At 42.9% G+C, this 20,226-nt stretch overlaps 1 protein-coding gene across 4 annotated transcripts in view; it reads right to left on the bottom strand.

Moving 5' to 3' along the window:
* Positions 1-2,978: 2,978 nt before the first annotated feature.
* Positions 2,979-20,226, bottom strand: part of LOC110304629 (T-cell immunoglobulin and mucin domain-containing protein 2) — a 36,595-nt gene continuing 19,347 nt past the window's right edge. For all 4 annotated transcript variants that reach the window (XM_029483908.2, XM_021176057.3, XM_021176058.3 and 1 more), the window contains 7 exons: positions 18,913-19,248; positions 14,823-14,966; positions 11,696-11,764; positions 10,849-10,898; positions 9,870-9,981; positions 8,967-9,003; positions 2,979-3,149 (listed from right to left, as the gene is read on the bottom strand). In XM_029483908.2, coding sequence (XP_029339768.1) covers positions 3,029-3,149; positions 8,967-9,003; positions 9,870-9,981; positions 10,849-10,898; positions 11,696-11,764; positions 14,823-14,966; positions 18,913-19,248 — 869 coding nt within the window. In that variant the 3' untranslated portion in view covers positions 2,979-3,028. The remainder of the gene's footprint in view (positions 3,150-8,966; positions 9,004-9,869; positions 9,982-10,848; positions 10,899-11,695; positions 11,765-14,822; positions 14,967-18,912; positions 19,249-20,226) is intronic.

The following is a 20,226-nucleotide window of genomic DNA, read 5'->3' as shown; positions in this document are numbered from 1 at the left end:
AGAGGCTCACCTACTGTACAGGAAGGACCTATCTCAAAAAAGTAAAACCCCAGTGCTGTTGAGATTGCTCAGCTGTTAGGACCATTGCTGTTCTTATAGAAGACACTGGTTCTATTCCCAGCACCCATGTGAGGTGCTGCATTTCTGGTTCCAGGGTATTGGGCACTATTTTATGGTCTCTATGGGCAGGCACACACACACACACACACACACACACACACACACACAAATACAGACACACAAGTAAAACTCTTAAAAACAAACTAGAACCACAAAGAAAGAAACAAACAAACAATTATAGTTGAGATTTAGGAGAGGGGGGATGACTGGATGACTTCTTCAGAGTCAGGACAGATATCATCAATTATCAAGGAGACTAGAGTTTGGTACCCCTGAGCCTGAGACAATGAGTGAAGCAGATTCTGGAGGGGACTATTGTTCATTGTAAAGACTGGGAATTTAGCACTTCTGGGGTTTTTCCCTGGTCTGTCACACACTATTCGCTATGAAGCAATAGTGGTTGATCCCTGTTATCATACATTTGTCAAAACTCAGAATGCACAGGAGCAAGAGAAAGAGACTCTGGACTTCAGGCGACAATTGTGACAAAATTGGTTCATTAGTCTTGATATCTGTGCCACAGTGATGGGAAATGCTGATGCTGACAAGGTCTCTCTCCCTTCTCCTCCTGATTCCTCTCCTCTCTCTTCCTCTTCTCCTTCACCCATCTCTTCCTCTACCAACCCCTTCTCTCTTGCTATATCTCATTCTCTTGCTCAGTCAGCATGTGTATATGGCTGTGTATGTTGAGGAAGGTGGTTTATAAAAAATTCTCTGTACTTTCCACTTTTTCACGTATGTCTTTTATTCAGTCATCTTAATTTATCTTTGTGATTAGCTGGAGGAGAGTGTTGAAGTTTGGGAAAATATCAAGGCCTCATCAAGTCCTATAGTTTGTCACTTTGGCCCCTCAGCTGAGTCATCTGGAGACCTGAAAACTGTCCATGGGCCCACTAATTGCAGTCTCAAGTTGTCAGATACTGGTGTCCTAAGTGTTCAACTTCTCTGGATGATACATAAATCATCATACGTGAAAAAGTTTAACTTCTAATATTGTTGTGTTTGGAAGCATTTATGAACCGCAAAAGACCACCAAGGAGCCAATACCAATATGATCCCCTTGGGGTCTCTTTATTTTACACTCGAGTTTGGCCTTACTCACGGCTAACCCATAGGACGGTTTGGCGAAGTAACTCTCAACCCTCATTTGGAAAGAGCTTTACAGTAGACTAGGAGCAAGTGAGGGAGTGTCCAGCCTGACGAGCATCTAACAGAATGAGTACTGCCAGCTCTCAGGTGGGTGCTCTGAAGCAAGACCATGGCAATCACAAATGGTCAGAAAGTACATCTGAAACAGTCAGACTCATTTTTGATTGACTGTTGCTAGGAAGTAGCTAGAGAATAACTCTGGGCAATGGGCCAAGGACATGGGGTCCTTCCTGGCACTTGGGTGTAGCAGGAGTTCAGCTGTAGGTCATTTTCCTAGGCTTTTTTTCTTTAAGATGGAGGCTGGTCTTAAGATGCAATAGGTTTAGCCTCTTAATTCCTCTTTTAAAACCAAGCTGGAGACTATAACTCCTGTACTATCACCATCCATAGTCTTTCTAGGGAAGCTACAAATCAGGGCTGTCATGGCTAAAAACATTCTTTGATGTATAATTGCTGCATATTTAAGAAAACTAAAACAATGCACTTTAAGCATAATCATTTTTTACAGCAGATGAAGGAGGCTCCATTGGCAAACCCAGACAGAATGCGACTTTCCACTATCTGACTTTTCAAAAACAAAAACAAATAAACAAATATAAAAAAACAATCCAAACCAAACCAAAACCTACCCACCAATCAACCACCCACCCAACCAACCAAACAGCCAAACAAACCCCAAGCAGACACACATTCATTTCCTAGAACTCCATAGTACAGCACTGGGAGTCTGTACTGAGATCCAGCACCCTGCTCTCCTTGGCTATGGGTTGAATGTCTCTGATCTGGTGTTAAGAATCCTGCAGACTGAAATAGACATTAACAAACTCTAGCCAATCTGCTCTTTTCAACAACCAAACTGCCACAACTTTTGTTAGTTCTTAGCAAATCCAAATATTTTATTGATTGTGACAAACTGCTTCATTATGAAAAGTAGATAGTCCCAAATACTGTCACACCTGCCATAGGGTTTCTCTCATCAGAGAGCCTGTGCCCTGCTCTCTCGCCTTTCCTTCCCCTTTTATTTCTTCACTGTCTCCTCCTAGCACCTAATTCAGAGCTCAGTGCGTAAGTTTAGGAACAGTAAGCACCAAGACAGAAGTGGAGTAGAGACAGCACCAATGAACTGAAACCCTTGATCCATTATTTTCTTCCCCTGATGTGTGCCTGGTCCATAGTCACCATGAGCACCTATGCTAATAATGAACACCCACCCTTATCCTAAGACCAACTGCATAATAAATGATCTTATTTCCAGAAGTATGAGAAATTTGCCACCTCTAAAAGCAACAGATTCCCTTAAAACCTCCATGTTCTCATTATTGAAGCCCTTTGGGCAAGATGGGGAAAGTGACATTTCAAAGTATGATAAAATAGATAAAACATGATTACGAAATTCTTCTGGATTCAGGACTTCCCTCCCACTCATACTTTTTTTTTTTTTAACTTTTAAATGTTATTTCTCTCTTAATGGTTTAAATAACCAAGACTATTTCTGTATTATCAGTAATTGTGTTGACTCAAAAAAAAAAAAATCAACCCTCTGAAATGTTCACATTTGAGAGAATCGCTGCAGTGAATGGACACACTGAGGCGATGCTGATACAAGAATTAGGATGATGTTAAACTTGAGTTGAGTATACACAGTAGAGGGTTACCCTCTCCACTACAGCTGGAAGAACCAACACAGAAAATTGCCCTGGACGCTGTGATATCACGGACAGTCTCTTTAATCTCAGGCGGAAGGTGCCTCAGAGGGCCACTAGGACTCTTCTTCAGGGTAAGGAGTGTCTTCAATAATGTAGACCTGGTCTTCACCTCTGGCCCGTTCGACCACTTTTTTGGGGGAAGCTCCAATCTTAGAGATAGGGAAGGCAACGAAGCTGCAGAGAGAAAGAAAAAGAGAGATGTTGAAAGAATAAGAGGCCATCTTTAGAGTCTGAGTGGAACATTTGTGATCCATACTCAGGACTCCAGGAGCTCCATGCACAAAAACTGTAACAGTGAATAGTTCCACACAGGCCCTCAGTATTAAGTCATAGAAATGTGTGATTATCATCAGACTAAGAATTATTTTGTTTTTAAAGAGCAGCTCATATTCAAATCTTCTACATTACTTATGTAATTAATAGAAGGAAAGTTGTAGGAAGACATAACTAGCATCAAAGCAGGTACCCAATTAGGATGTGCATTTGAAACTGGATTTAAAACGAAAAGTCCTGTATTTGCTTTGGATTGTGATGCTTTAATGGGGGTTAGGAGGGCCCAGTGACCTGAGTGATAACCCTGGAACCATGGGAGGGTACAAGGAAAGAACCAACTCCACAATGTTGTTCTCTGACCCCCACAGGTGCCATTACACATCGCCTCCGCCCTCAGCCAAGGCACTATGCATACAATTAGTGTGAAGTTCTATTTTAAAGAAGAGGTTTTGAAACCTGCATAGAATCTACATCCTCTTAACATTAAGAGTAGAATAGAGGGAAAATGGTGGGACTTCTGGGTCCCAAGAGAAAGGACAGGGATGCAGAAAAAAACGTTGATATAAATCTATATAATGATAACAAAATTTGAAATTAATACTGTTATGCCGGGCGGTGGTGGTGCACGCCTTTAATCCCAGCACACGGGAGGCAGAGGCAGGCGGATTTCTGAGTTCGAGGCCAGCCTGGTCTACAAAGTGAGTGCCAGGACAGCCAGGGCTACAGAGAAACCCTGTCTCCGAAAAAGAAAAAGAAAAAAAAAAAAAAAAAAAGAAATTAATACTGTTACTCTTAGATAGGAATTATACCTTTGCAACTCATCTAAGAGTGTGAGGCTTGAACCTAGTCATTCTAATAGGTGCTAGTACAACACAGAGCCTTTTCTTTCTTTTCTGGTTTTTCGAGAAAGGGTTTCTCTGTGTAGCCCTGGCTGTTCTGGAACTCACTCTGTAGACCAGGTTGGCCCCGAACTCAGAAATCCGCCTGCCTCTGCCTCACGAGTGCTGGTATCAAAGGCGTGTGCCACCACCGCCCGGGTACATAGCGCCTTTTCACAGGGGCTGGTGTGTGTTACATAATCTCAAAGACCACTTGTATGACACACATTCACATGCGTTGCATGCACAAAAACATCAGACACTGAACTGAAGGAAATGAATTTGGGAAGAGGACTGCTGGTCCATTGCAGCTACAGGAGGTGGTTCACGTGGAGTTCATTCACTATCCCTGTTAGTCAGGGTAGTCACAGTGGACTGATATTTGAGCTTCATAGAACTCATGGAAAAAGCAAATCAGATTTTTAAAGGGACTAACTTTAATTGTCAATGATGTGTGACATAATGGAGCTTTGTGTTTTGTACACAGTGGTCTTCTCTCCTACTGAAATGTAGACCCAAAATGAAGGTGTCTAGTTGGCCACATAAGGGACACCTGTGATGAGAATTATAAGGAAAAGAGCAATCCAGCTTCACTCTACCTAGGACTGTCACATATGTAGGGAGACAGTGCAAGGTCAAGACACTCAGGAGTCAGTGTGATAGATACAACTGAGGAAGCCCCTGAATGTGTTAAGTAATGCTTAGTTTGGCTTCCTGGGTTTCTTGCTTGCTTATCTATCTATCTATCTATCTATCTATCTATCTATCTATCTATCTATCTATCTATCTATCTATCTATCTAGTTTTATTTATTTATTATCCATCCATCCATCCATCCATTCATTCACTTGGTTTGGTCAGGATCTCTCTAGGTTGCGCCAGCTATCTTGTAACTCCCTATATAGAACAGGTTGGCCTCAAACTCACTGAGATCCACCTATCTCAACCACCTGAGTGTTGGAATTAAAGGTGTAAGTAAGCCACCCCACCTGGCTTCATTTATGTTTCTAGAAGTCTCAGCTAGCCTAAAACATATAGTCCTCCATGCCTTTAATCCCAGTAGTCTGGAGGCAAAGGCAGGCAGATCTGTGTTTGAGACCAGCCTGGTCTAGACCTAGTTTGAGGGCAACCAAGAAACTACACAAAGAAATGTCATTTATGTAGGGAGAGGTGTCGATTCCCTAACTGGTTCATGACTGCATCAATAAAGAAGGCAGAAGCCAATTGCTGGAGAAGGGGGAAAGGTGGGACTTATGGTTCCCGGGAGGAAGGAAAGGGACGCAGGAGAAAATACAAATTTTGAAATTAATATTGTTACTCTTAGATAGGCATTATACCTTTGCAACTCATCTAAGAATATGAGTCTTGAACCCAGTCCTACTAATAGGTGCTATTACAAAATGTTTAGGGTGATGATTAAGTAATATGAGATAAGGGTCAGATAACAAAAGAAGGTTCTGAGCTAATTAAAAAAAGGATGTTTTTGAGATATTTTAATTAGAAATAGTTGAGAATGGTCAAGGTTTAACAGTTCAGAACATCTTATATAAAGTCTTCAAGGCCACAAAACACAACAGCTAAGGCCACTTCATTATTAAAAATCATTTGACTATGAGACACATCTGCTCCTGACAGTACCTGCTACACTGTTCAAAGAAGATAGTGAGTGTCATTACCTCCAGTTGGAGTTGCTTATTGTGACAAGGCAGCCACTGGGCAGAAATTACCTATGTCATCTACAGACAATACTGTCCTGAGAAGGACAGTTTTTTACATTTACTTAATTATGATTTTGTTCAACTTATATCTCGGAGTTTTTTGTTTTTTTCTTTTTTCAGAAAAGGTGAGATGTAGGGGGAGGTGTTGATTCCCTAATTGGATCTGGATTGTGTCGATTAGGGAGGCAGAAGCCAATTGCTGGGTAAAAGGAAAAAGATGGGACTTCCAGTTTCCAGGAGGAAGAAAAGGGATGCAGGAGAAAAAAGTTTTTGGACCAGGTTAAAACCTGGAGAAAGGAAGAAGCTGCAGACATGTAGGTCTTGGGGCCCCTAGAATTTGTAGCCTCTGCCATGAGAGGTGGGGGGGGGGGGAAGGCAAGGAAGATGGAGGGAGCTAGTTGATTAAATTAGGGCAGCCTTTGAGTTATCTGGCTAGTTTTTTGTTTTGTTTTTGTTTTTGTTTTTTGAGACAGGGTTTCTCTGTATAGCCCTGGCTGTCCTGGAATTCACTTTGTAGACCAGGCTGGCCTTGAACTCAGAAATCCGCTGCCTATCTCTGCCTCCCAAGTGCTGGGATTAAAGGCGTGAGCCACCACTGCCTGGCCTGGCTAGTTTTAAAATAATAAAACTAGTGTTTTCCATCTGAGGCACTAGGGTGGGCATAAGGAGAGAGCATGTAGCCAGTGGGGTGTGAACAGCAGCTCCTAGACTTCTCAGGAGAGGCTGGTGGTTTGGTGAAACTAGCCATGAGGGGTGGGGATCAATCACAGCTCCGAGGGAAAAAAAAATGGCCATTGGTGGAGCTGAGACAGGGGCGGTTGATCTTGGAGCCCAGCTGGGAGCACCAAAAAAGCTCCCGTAAAGGCAGAAGGGTGTTCTTTAAAATTACATACAACACGTTTAGAAAAAAACAAAAACAAAACAAAAGCAAAAACCCCAAAATTACAACAACTCAGTCCTCATGCCTTGGCTTATCAAGTTTTGAGGTAATAGGTGTGTGCAACCTAACCCAACTTCTCTTTTTTTCTGTGTTGTGTTTTCCCCAATATTTTCTATTAAATTAAGTGACTAAAGAAATAAACTTTGGGGCTGAAGAGGTGAGTCAGCAGTTAAGCATACTCCTACAAATAGGAGAAGCAGAGGTCAGAAGCGAGTCCCTCCATAACAGGTAGAAAGTCTTCTGAAGCTCTGAGAGAAATGGAGACAGGATCACTAGGGCTTTCTGGCTGCTAGGCAGAGCACTCAATGTGAACTGCAGGTCCAATGGAGACTCTGCCTCAAAGGACAGAGTGATAGGGAAGGAGGTTCACTGACCTCCTCTGGTCTCCATGCATGTAGCCCTGCACACCCCCATGCCTGTCCTCTCCCTGTCCCTCTTCCTGCCCCACCTCTACCTCCCTGCCCATCCCTAGCCTATCTTTCTCTTTAACATACACAAATAATGGATTTAAACTAAATATTTTTAAAAGACAGCTTAGCAACACAGGAACAAAAATTATGGACTAAAATTATGTTGTTTTTTTTTTTCCAACTAGAAGGTATATTTCCTGTCTATTTTAAGAAGCAATTAGTTCGATTTATATTATATTTCATTTAGCACGTAGACTTCAAAGCATGGACTCCTGAGGTTGAGACCTGATGCTCCTTCCTATTTGTGAACCAGTTTTCTAATCTGTAAGACAAGACTGATAGTAGTTCAATCTTGAAGGTTTAATACTGTGAAGGGAAGATATGACTGGAACTTAACAAGAGCTGATTGCTTGAAATACTCATGATGGGCTGACACTGTTCAAGACACAGTCTACGGATGCATGCTGTGATTGACAGAGACACAGGTGAGGATATGGATGACAGCCTGAAGGACATGGATTTTGACCGAAAGAAATATAACCCAATGAAGGAAACTAGATGGCTTTATACCGAGGAGGGAAGCCATGGGACAGAGGAGATACAGGGGGCTTACACTGGACATGACTGAAAGTACAGTAAATTGAAGAACCTATAAGGCAGACACTAGTGTAGTGAGTGAGGGGGCCTGATGTGGAGCTGTGGAAACACTGGCAATGCCACAGTTCCGAAGCACTCCTTATAGCCTCAGGAATTACCTTCCTATAAATCTTTTGCTTTCCTTGGGCTCCCTCAAAGAGCCCACCACCCAGCCCTGTCATCTCCAGCTTACTTGCCTGACAGCACCTAAAAGTAGCTGTCTACTCATTTATATATTCTGTGATATGTACTCAATGAAAGAAAACATTGAGTAAAACAAGAGTGGGTAAAACAAAAGATACTCATTCAGCTTCATGATACAAAATTTACATTTCAGTATCTGCCTAGAGGAGATTAGAATTCTAATTCAAATCTTGAGGGATCTTCTGTTCCTGTTTTGACATAAATGTTAGGAAAGACAAATTGGAGAAAATATCTCTGTGAAGTGATGGTAGCAAGAAAATGTCTTGCCAGGTGGTGATGGCCCAGTGCTTTAACTTAGCACTCAGGGATGGGGGGTGGGGTGGGGCCGGGGAAAAGCAGATCTGAGTTTGAGGTCAACCTGGTCTACAGAATGAGTTCCTTGACACCCATGGTTTCACAGAGAAAACAAAACAAAACAAAACAAAACAAAACACAGTGTGTGTGTTGGACCTCACTGAAATTTAGTTTTGGATCCAAGGTACAAAATGAGAGCCAAACATTATGGATAACACCTGTAATCCCTAAACTAAAGAGTCTGCGGCAGGTTTGTGAGTTCCAGTCTGGTCTAGGCTACACAGAAAGTTTCAGGCTGGTCTGTGCCACATAGTAAGACCCTGTCTCAAATCAACCAACCAATCCACAAATCAATCAGTAAAGAATGATTTAGTAGCCGGGCGTGGTGGCGCACGCCTTTAATCCCAGCACTCGGGAGGCAGAGGCAGGCGGATTTCTGAGTTCGAGGCCAGCCTGGTCTACAAAGTGAGTTCCAGGACAGCCAAGGCTACACAGAGAAACCCTGTCTCAAAAAACAAAACAAAACAAAACAAAAAAAAAAAAAAAAAAAAGAATGATTTAGTGGCTCAAGAGAGCATAGGGAGGAGTTCTTAAGACAGTGAGTTCCAAAAGAATGAACACAATCCACATGAGCTTACCTCAGAGATTCAGACTTCCTTTTCATAACCACGTACCCTAAAAGGGTGGGAGAAGGATGGTGAGAGAGGTTGAAAGGAAAGTTGAACTATAATCAGGAACACTCATGATATTTTCTTCTAATCAAAGATACTGTTTTAATTGATCCATCCCCTGATAACTTTGGGTAATTCCTTGCTGTGGTGCACAGGAGGGGCTTCTTAGTCACTGTTTGGTATATTCACCCACCTAGTCTAAGTTGCTAGAATGACACAGAAAGAAACAAAGAGCTGTAGATATTTCTAATGGCTGCAAGAGAACACATTTTTTTGAGGGAAGGATAAATAACTTTGGACTGAGGAAGGCAACACATTTGTGGCGTCTTACTCAGTTTCTATGTAATTCTTCTCCCTTTTAGCCACGGAAATGGTATCTAACCACAGAATTGGAATGCTGGGATAAAAAGCACTTGGCACTAGAGCTAGCATAAATAAACTTTTCAGATAAGCATGTTCTAAATAATTAGAGGGAGACATCCTGAATTGGCATATTCTTGATTATTTTTGTTTGTTTGTTGAGATAGTGCTTCCCTATATAACCTAGCCTGTTGTGGAACTGCCTCTGACAACGAGGTTTGCCACAAAAATCAGAGTTTTCCAGACCAGGGATCTTTGGAGACATGGTATCAATGGTTCAAGATCACTGAGCATGCACCAGGTACCAGAAACCACCTGCAGTACTTTGTAGGTTCTAACACATCCCTTTAGGAATGGATGGCTTACTGTGTGTCTTGGATCTGGGCATATGGAAGTCATGTGAACTCCAAACCCCTATGGCATGTACACTTGCTTATAAGTAAGTCCTTCTCAGAAGGACTGAGAACCCTGACTCTCCTCTTCCTTGGGGACAGTCATGAAATTACTTACTGGTGATAACCATGGTGCTCAGAAGCATCAATATCAGCAGGGCTGCAATGGAGATGCCAACATAGAAGCCCTTAGTCAGGTTTTTCTGTGGCTTCTGTGGAGGGATTGCTTCCTAAGGAGACAATAAATAGAATAACAGTAGTAATAAATCGACAAATCAATCAATAAATAGCAAGCCAAAGGGGCACCAAGGATCAGAAAACACAAGCTAGACCTTAAACCTAGACCTTCATCTTCACTGGCCTGGGGCTGGTCTGGAATATGCAGCAAGATCCAAGGAGCTAAGGCAGTAGTGAACAGTGAACATGGGCAGTGAAACATGGAGACATGGGAATTCGAAAATGTTGGAAAGGTGGCCTGTGCTGCTCAAGTTGATGGCATGTGTGTATAACTCAGTCAACGTTCTGACTGCATGGTTAATGTGGGTTGATATATCATGTATTCAGTTATGCCTCTTTTAAAAGTCAGCACTGTAAAAGCATCTTCTTATGATAATAAAAAGGAAAGATAATTCAACTCTAACTGTATCTGACCTTCAGTTTCTGGCCTCAGAGGAACACAGAAGGCAGGCCACCTACAGTAGCAAAGTAACTTAGCTTTAGGTAAGTAAACTTTTTATTATTATACAACAACGCTAAATATAAGATAAAGCCGTACCCTCCTCCGCAAGGCTCTACCCCCTCTGCTGCTTCAAGAAGAACTCACAAGAAAGAAGACCCCCCCCCATACACACACCCACACACCAACACACACCCCTAGCAAGGGCTCTGCTACTCTCCATAGTTAAATACTCTTCACAACTCCATATCTGACTGCCTTCTTACCTCTACCCCATTTCTCCTGTGCTATTTACACACACTAAAAACAACCTTGTTTCTTCCTGGAGACTAATATTATGGACACGGTTCTTAAATACAGTGTGCTTCCTGGAAGATATAGAAGGGAACATGGCTAATAAATTAGAAAGACATGCACTTACAGTGTTATTATCCCAAGAGTCATCTGAGGATGGCACAGTGTTACTCCAGTCTGGAAAAATTAGTTACAAACATAAAAATTTAGATTTCATTTTTTTTTACTACAACTTTAAATAATATCCACAAGGCCCATGTGTCTTACACTGTTTGAGGATTAAGATTATAAGGAAGGAGCATTTGAAGCTTGAACATTCAACACTGTGTTGGAAAACAAAGGGGGTGTTACTATTGCTATGTGATGAAGGAGCAGTGAGGAGAGTGAATACTGTGAAGTTCACTTTAACAATATCGTATCTCTAATGAGAAATGTACGTAGTATTGGTGGATAAATTAAAAGGTTTGTGTCTCCAAAGAATTATAGAGTTTCCCCCAATTTAGCAGTAGCATGAACTACCATGAAATAAATCACTAAAAAGGTATCTATGATTCCAGGCAAGCACAGCTATCAAGAATGTTCTCGGTGTATACACTAATGTGAAATTAATCGACAAACCTTTACCAATGCCACAGTGTGTCAATATCCTTTCCTAAGCATCTCTCTTATGATCCCTGTGCTTGGGATCTGTGTTAAATATACATTCATAAACCTTTAACACTACATCATGTTGAATCTCCCTGACATTATTTTCCCACGGAGAAGCCATATAACTTAGTTCTGCATGAATGGAGGTACATGTGGAGAAGCTACCACTTCAGGCTGCTGTGTGGAGTAGCATGGAGCTGTGCCTCTGACCCTACCACCATTTACAAAGTCAGATCTGTCTTGTTTTCAGAGGCTGTGTGTTTTTCAACATCAGCTTTATTGAGATATTGGCCTATCACGAGGTTCAGGAAGGCTTCCATAGTTACCTGCAGGAGTATCGGATAAGGTTTCTGTCACCTCAGCTGTAGTCCAATCTGGATAAAATGTAGTGGCCTCTGGAACAAGAACAATGCAAGAACTATTTCAGCTAGGAAACAAGTTGGTCCCCACCAAGGAAAATTGAAAAAAAAAATGTAACCCAAAACTTACCATCACACCCCTACACATACACAGTGCCTCCCCAATCATCTTAAGAAGAAAGGGCCCCTTCCTACCCACTTCTGTATCTGCTGACTCCTCTTAGAAATGTATCCAAAGATGACCACTGCCTGTAGTTGTTTCACTATCCTGAGCAAGTGAGATCTGTGTTCTAATACTCTAGAAAACTTTATTGGTATTCAGAATTGTTTCACACTTTCCATTCTAGATGCATGAGTTTCTCTGGAACGTACAGTCAATACTAGCACACGGAGAATAGGAAAATCAGCTAAGATCAGGATTAAAACAGGCAGTATTTCATTCTCTAGGAAAGGGCCTGGAAGTTTCTCACTACCCTCTTCACTACAGGCCTTCCTCCAGGTCAAGATTATTCCCACTTCTTTGCAGGGAGACGTGCTCAAAGCACAATATGGAGTAGACACACTGTTCTGTCTCAGAGTCCTACTCAAGGGAGCCATTTCATTCTGGTGGTGATTCCGGTCCTGCAGCCTGCCTCTTCTGGAATTCTCCTTTATCCCTCTCTCTTTAAAAATAAGCCAACAATTCTTTGCTGAATGTGGTTGGGTGAGTGAGTGACTGATTGAAGTCAGCTCTCCCATCCTCCTCCCTTTCCGTTACTAAGAATAATTTCCAGCTATCGAATTCATCTTCCATTTCTCCAAGGCTTTGGAGAGATAGAGTTCCAAATGTTCCACTAGGACCTCTCCAATGCAGCCTGTATTTCCCTTTCTCTTCCTGGAGTCCCTACAGGTTCCCCAACAATGGCACAGTCCACACGAAGAGCTGAGCGCTTGCCTCTCTGTGAGTCCAATAAACGCTTCCCTTCTCAGAACAGCAAAGGGTCTTAGAGGAAGTTGCTTGAGGCCACACAGGAGTTCCTAACCCTGAGCTTCCTTAGAACCGACCCCTCAGGGGTCTTCCTGGATGCCCTACCTTACTACAACCTGATGCTCACATTTGAGCAATGCCCCCCTGTTTTGCACTCTTCTCTTGTTTAACCCTAACACTCAAGCATCAAAAAGGATGTGGCTGTCCTTCTGAATGAAAAACGGGACAACACAGATTTTAGATGGTCACACAGATGTTAGATGGCCATTTACTTCTTGGCAAAAAGCATCATGACCTTAACTTGTTTCCCTAGCCTGGGTTACTTTTCTCCACTGGACTTACACTGTCACATCTTATATTCAATGAACAGAATTTAGAGCAGCCAGGATGAGCACAAGAAGTGGGTGTGAAGATGTGTGTCCTTTTCTTACAGTAACCTGGCTGTTTGTCTTCTCTCTACGCTGCACAATTCAACCCACAACTGCAACTCTTCAGGAAGCTAACAATAGAACAAATAAGATTACACTAACACCACTCCCAAGAGGTCCTATGAACAGATGAGCCAACACTTCTCTTCTAAATCTCAGGTTTCAATTAAGTCAGTAACTTATCCATGTTCTCCAAACTCAGCCTATGGGCTCATCCTCCAAAGCACCACAAGCTAAGAACTGAAAAGTTCTGTCAATCCTGAGAGTCTCATAGTCCTTAGCGTGTGCAGCTGCCTGGAACAAAGTGGGTTTTCTCACAAATCCTGTTCTCTAAAATCCTAGGTAAAGCCTAGAGGCCTCTGCAAGCTTGGCCTGCCGCCCAGTCCTTCAGGACTCTGCTGCTTGAATGTATCTGCAGGCCAAGAGAGGGGAGGGCAAGCAATACCTGGCATGAGTTTCCTCTATCAAAACAGCTCTGAGGCTTCTGCTGCTTGTCAGAATGGAGACATACCTCACAGCATGGACGGGGTTTAGGAAGCTTTGAGAACCTCTCGAACTGTGATTGTTTCACTCCTAGATGTAGAAGGTTTGACCTAACCTTGCCTCCAGGATGACAAGATTTCTCCATTACTTCATCAGGTTACTACCCATCAATAAATATTGAATCTGAACTCTTACCTGTAGGCAATTTGAAATATGAACTACATAGCCTCACTCAAAAGCATGAGCAGGTTAAATGGTTTCCTAAAACCTTCAAATTCAATGTGAGGTTTTTTTTTTTCATGCCAAGGATATATTTTGCACTTTTCATGCTACATGAATGAATGAAAAGATGCCTATAGCCAAACCTTACGAGACATCCCACTGCCTCTTATTAAAGAGGGGTGTTCTGAAGCCTTTTCCTGTCACTATGTGAAAACAGAACAAACGCTCCAAGTCATCTCGGTCCACAAGTAGCCTGACCCTGGAGCTAGAAGAACCAAGTGAACAGGTATAGAGTCTCAGCCACTTTCTAGATTCATAACCTCCACCAACTTTCTGATACTGTGTCAGTTTCTGTCACTATACAATAGGGATAGACCACAGCTATATCAGACAGTTGTCTGAGAATGATACACTGTGTTATACAGCATGCAGTATCCTGCCCAGTGCTCAGGAAACACTAACCGTTAGTGTCACTGAACTAAGGCCTCAGCTGGGTGGGACAATTTCAAAATGGACACAAAGGATCCAGTGACCCTGGTTCTCAGTCATTCCCTGTTTCTTCTTCACAGAGTCATGCTCAGCTGGACCAGATTCCCACCATCCTCATCAGCTGCCGTAGGTCTATGATTCACCTACATCTGGCTACTAGTGAATCCCCTGGGAACCTAATAATAAAGAGAGACAGGTATCCTCCATCTTCGAGCTGTTACACCACAGAGGGTGAATGCAGCTTGAGCCTGGAAAAATCACAGGCCTCTCAAAGCTGTTGTTTGGGACCCAGTTCAAAACTCTTCACCAGTTGTAAGCTTACTCCTTGACTCAGTATCTGTGTGTCCTACTGTCCTTATAAGAAAGACTCCGGGCCCTGATACACATTTTTGGGACCCAGTTCAAAACTCTTCACCAGTTGTAAGCTTATTCCTTTACTCAGTATCTGTGTGTCCTACTGTCCTTATAAGAAGGACTCTAGGCCCTGATACACATTGGGTTTTACCTGGTTTGTGAGTCTGTGTGTGTGCAGATGTTGGAGGAGTAGAGGTAGAGACTCTGGTTGATGTTGGTACATGTGTGGATCTTGTTGAAATAGCCATGGGTCTTCCTGTAGCTGTGGGCCTTGTTGGTGGACTCGTGGAAATTTCTGGATTTGGAAATTAAGAGGAAAGCAGTAATCAGTCAAGCAAGAAGAGACAAGAGCTTCGGCTGTAGCACCTGCGAGAGGCTGTGTCCAGGCAGAGGCTCCGCTCCTGAACTTCTTAGCGACTAGGATATGGCAGGGTGGGGCAGTGGAGAGGCTCACCCATAGGAGGCAGCTGCACTGACAGCATGGATGAGAACAGAGCCCAGATTTCCATGGAAACACTTTATGATTGACAGGTGTCAGATCCTCGGATCTCTCTAAGCATCTGTGAGACTGAGGAGGTATAGGGGCTGGGACTCCCCTCAGTGGTGACTGACTTCACCCACAGTTTCCAGGCTCAGCATGCTCATTTCAGTCAATCCTGAGAAGACACACACTATCTAGCCCTGCCTCTTAGCATGTAGATCCCACACAAGACCTAACACAATGGAGATTTGCACATTTGATAGAAAGTGGACACTGTTCTATTTTTTCTTGCAATCTAAGGGAAGCAGGTTAAATATCTCTTATCAAGTCCATTCTCAAAAGGTTTCAGATTTGGGAGCACTGCAGACTGGGGGTTTGGATTAGGCATGTTCAGCCTGCAACTTACAAACCAACAGCATCAGACTTGCCAGTAGCATGCAGACAGCTACTGATGGTCTCAGTGTGCAGAGTTCCAAGAAAGAGCAGAGACAAAATGGTGCTGAAAGGAAACAGCCAGTGAAGCACTCAGGTTCCTTTGTGTCAGCAGACCTGTGGTCTCTAAGTCACCTGCCTGTCCTCATTGCCCAACCTAAGAGCTCAGGAACAAACAACAGTTACTTTTTGGGAGATACACTGAAATCCCTTAATCCAGTGTGTTTTTACCTTGAAATAAAGAATAAATGTCGTGTTTCTACTGTGTATAGGGAAGTAGCAGGCATAGAGCCCTCCCCTTAAATTCAATGCATTTATTTATTCCTGTATTTGTGTCTTTGTGTGATGTCAGGTATGTGGATTTTCAGAATCTATTCTCTCATCCCAGCAGGTGGGCCCAGGGATTGAATTTAGGTCAGCAAGCTTAGCAGTGGGCTCCCTTACCCACACAGCCTCTCACTCAGGAGTCTCTAGAGAAGATCAGATAGTAAGTGGCTGTGGCTCAGAAACCTAAAAATAGCTGAGGAGCAAGCACTTGTTAAAAGGTTTGGAAATCACTGCTGACAACCTAGCCAGTAGTGGGCCTGGCTGTGTTGCTATACATCTATTCACAGGTCTGTTAATAGCCTGGTCCGGCCCTAGGCTACTAGATTGTGTTGCCTGATCCAATCTATTGTATGGGTGGAGGCTTGAGCATAATACAAACCCTCCCTGAACAGTATACATTTTTAAAGAGGAGTAAAAGGAGGCCTGCAGAAAATCAGAAGATCACTGTGAGAACGAAATGCAGGGACAAAGCAGCCAGCAGAGGAGATTTTCTTCCTTGCTCTGGGGCATTTTATCTCCCAGGTGGATGGGAAAGTGCAAGGGAGCTGATGGGGGTCCTGGGACAGCAGAAGAGGAAGCACTGTGTGCTTAAACCCTGAGAAAATGTGGACCAGGTTGCTAAGATGAAACTGCTGCTGGCTTGCTTATGGACACCCTGGGTGGGCAGTCAACAGTAGCTTTGTAAACTCTGGCGTGTTAGTGAGTTTCTAGGGTTTATAAAAGCTTCAATTGATTAACTGAAATTGATAATTTAATACTATGATGTCAGGCCCATTCCCCCTTTGATGCTGGCTCTCTAATGCCAGTGAGTGATGCAAGAATGTGTTAGACAAGTACCTTCCCAAGCTACAATATTTTTCTATAATTTTGTTTACAATTCCCAAGCTCAGCCCCTACTTTGTTATTGTTTTGTTTGGAGTTCCAGCTACAGAACCTAAGGCTTCAGGGATGCTAGACAAATTTCTACATCCCCTATGACATTCTATTTTAGAGATTTAAAGTCTATGTGTTTGTTTGTAATATGTATATGTGTGATGAATATGAGTTTATTCTTATGTGGGTAGGAACCATGGAGGGCAGAGTCACTGAACTTCAGTCAGGTAAGTAATATCGTTTCACAGCTATGAAGTGATGCTCAGATGTTGTTGCCTTGTCCCCAATGCTGCCTCATATGTCATTCACTGCATACTCCATGACCAGCTACTTCTAGCTTCCCTAAGTAGTCTCCAAGGCAATATTGCTAGGCAGCCAGAAAAAGTGATCTGTAGGTAGAGGCACTTCACTTGCAAGCTTGGCCACTCAACTTACATCCTGAGAACTCACAGATAGGTATAAAGAGGTACTCTCCCCACAAGCTTGTCCTCTGACAAATTCATCATGGTATGTATACCTGCTTCATGCCATATGAACATACACACACACAATAATAAATGCAGTTTTAAAAATTAAATTAAACACAAAAGACAAATAGATGCATGAATAATAAAGCTAGAAGCAGAAGCTACAGAATAATCTTCTTAATGCAAAAATTATATGTAGAGGTTTTAGTACTGATTCCTATTGTCAGTGTAAACCCTAAGTAAAAGGAGAAGAGGAACAGTACCAGGATCCAGGAAGTCCTTAAAACCCACTCTTTGAATCAGGGCAAGAAAATAAGGATATCTACAACAGGAAGAACGACATAAAACCCAGAGGTGGTGGCATCTGCCTTTAATCCCATCTTCCAAGAGACAGAGGCAGGCCGATCTCTGTGTGTTTGAGACTAGCCTGGTCTACAGATCAAGATCCTAGGCTACACAGGGAAACCCTGTCTCAAATAACAAAACAACAAAAGGGGGTAGAGAACATAATAATGTAATAAGTCCAGATTCGGGACTTTCATGACCTTCTTACTGTTGGACCATGGGCTTGCCCTTCAGACCAGATCCCAATCTGAAAAGATCAAGCCACACCTCCCTGACACTCGCTGAGACACAGTTAAGCGCTCTGCTCTGTGTCCTAACAGCAGTCCCCCGATTTATGGATCTAACCAAAACCTGCTTTGTACTCTGTCACTTGTGCTATGGTGAACTAAATCATATGACAGGATGCTCACTTCCATGACTAAAAGGTTATAAAAGTCAGACTTGCCCTGAGCTCTGGGGATTGGGCTCAGATCCTCAGGAGGGCTGCTAAGAACATTTTGAAGGCTGTTGTCTGAAGAGGATGCTCTGACTGCCCTGCCTTTCCAGTCATGGCAGCAGTCTCTCTCTCTCTCTTCCTCCCCTAGCATGCTCTCATTCTTGCTCTTAATGAAGTTCCTCTCCAGGCTTTCCAGAGAAGCCTCCCCTTCCCTCTCAGCCTCTTCATATCCTGACAAGATATGAACTCATACAGTGAGTGTAGGTGTGTTGTTTCTGTCTAATGTTCTCCCTCCCATCTCTGGCTCTGATCGTGGCCTTGAGGCTTCCTCATTCTAATAAAGTTCATTGGAGGAAATTGTGTGTCAGGGTCGTTTATAGGCTCATCACTGCTGTCCACCTGCTAATACACTGATGAATGGCCAGTGAGCAGGAGTTGGAAGGAAACACTGTTCTGTCAGGACATTTCCATTTCTCTAATAACAGCTTTTGTGATATGATGTGAGACCTACTTCAGAAACCTAAAGCAGAGACTGGTGAGACGGCTCAGCGGGTAAGAGCACTGACTGCTTTTGCAAAGGTCCTGAGTACAAATCCTAGCAACCACCTGTACAGCTACAGTGTACTCATATACACAAAATAAATAAATAAATAAATCTGTAAAACAAAACAAAAAAACCCAAGGCAGGGCAGGGAAGAGTGTAGGACCTCAGGTCAGCTGACCACTGTTGAAGGCAGCTCATCTGCACAGCAGCACCCTGCATTGCCTGCTTCAAGGTGACAGTTTTACACAGTTGAGAACAGGTGTTTTAATGTCCTGAGGGGTAATTACAGACTAGAGGACTCACTTCACTTGCAAGAAAGAAACGAAGAAAACTTACCTGGTTTAACTTCCAACAAATAGTCCACAAAATGGAATGCTCCAGGAATCTCCACTATACAGCAATAGGGACCACCATCACTCACAGCAGTGTTCTCTATGGTCAAGGACACATTCCCTTCTGAAATATTCCCCTTTAGCTGGTATCGACCGTTCCTCTGATGTGTGACCATATATCCATTGGTCCAGATAAGTGACCTTGTACAGTAAGAATGGCGGCATTCCCCTAGGCCCCAACACGCAGGAACGATTCCACCAAGGTATGTCGCATAAATACATGGAAGTGTGACAGGGTGACCCGCCAGCCCCTGCACTGCTGTATAAGAATCCACAGTACCTGTGATTTTAAAAAGGAAAGGAAAGGAACAGTTAATATTGGAGCTTTCCCCTAACTTTTGTTTTTAATTCATTTCAGAAAAAGTCTGGGGTGGGAGACTCAAGCGGAATTTAACTTACGAAAGAGAGGTGCTGAAGAGCTTCAGCCCTTGCTGATCATTGGTGGTTCTTTGTGTGTGTGTGCATGTGTGCATGTGTTCTGATGTGCGTGTGCATGTGTGTGTTCCTGTGTGTTCGTGCGTGTGTGCATGCATGTGTGTGTCTGTGTACCTTTGTGTTCGTCGGGGGCATACAGAGAATTACAACTTTTGTAATTCTTTTGTAATCACAAGTTCTGTTCTTACTTTGTCTTTTCAGCCAGGGCCTCACTTTGCAGCCTTGGCTGGCCTGGAACTTGCAGCAGAAATCAGGCTGACTTTCAAACTCCCAGATCTCCTGCTGCCTCCCATATCCTATATTAAAGACCCATTTTTATGGCTTGACTTAAGTCTCTAAACATTTTTTTTTCTATTGGCATAGTCTTCATTGGTATGATTACTTGATAGATATATCTGTAAAGAAAACAACGGATTCTGTGGGATAATATTCACCCTGCTTCTTTTTGTTCTTCAGTGTGTGTGTTTCTTTTGGACACGGGGTCTTGCCAAACACCTCATCTGGCTTAAGATCAAAATCCTCCCAACTGACTCCTGAGGGCTGGGTGATAAGCATGGGCCACAGAGAGCAGTTCAAATGTTTCATTTTTATACATTTAAATCTCTCTCTTTTTTTTTTTTTTTTGGTTTTTTCGAGACAGGGTTTCTCTGTATAGCCCTGGCTGTCCTGGAACTCACTTTGTAGACCAGGCTGGCCTCGAACTCAGAAATCCGCCTGCTCTGCCTCCCGAGTGCTGGGATTAAAGGCGTGCGCCACCATGCCCGGCTTAAATCTCTTTATTTCAGAAGCTGGGCACATGAGTAATGCTTGTGTACCCAGAACT

This window comes from Mus caroli, unplaced genomic scaffold (genome assembly GCF_978045245.1).
Source record: "Mus caroli unplaced genomic scaffold, Mus_caroli_1 scaffold_13, whole genome shotgun sequence".
NCBI lineage: Eukaryota > Metazoa > Chordata > Mammalia > Rodentia > Muridae > Mus > Mus caroli.
The sequence above is the reverse complement of the archived record's forward strand: the minus strand, read 5'-3'. Positions and strand labels throughout refer to the sequence as shown.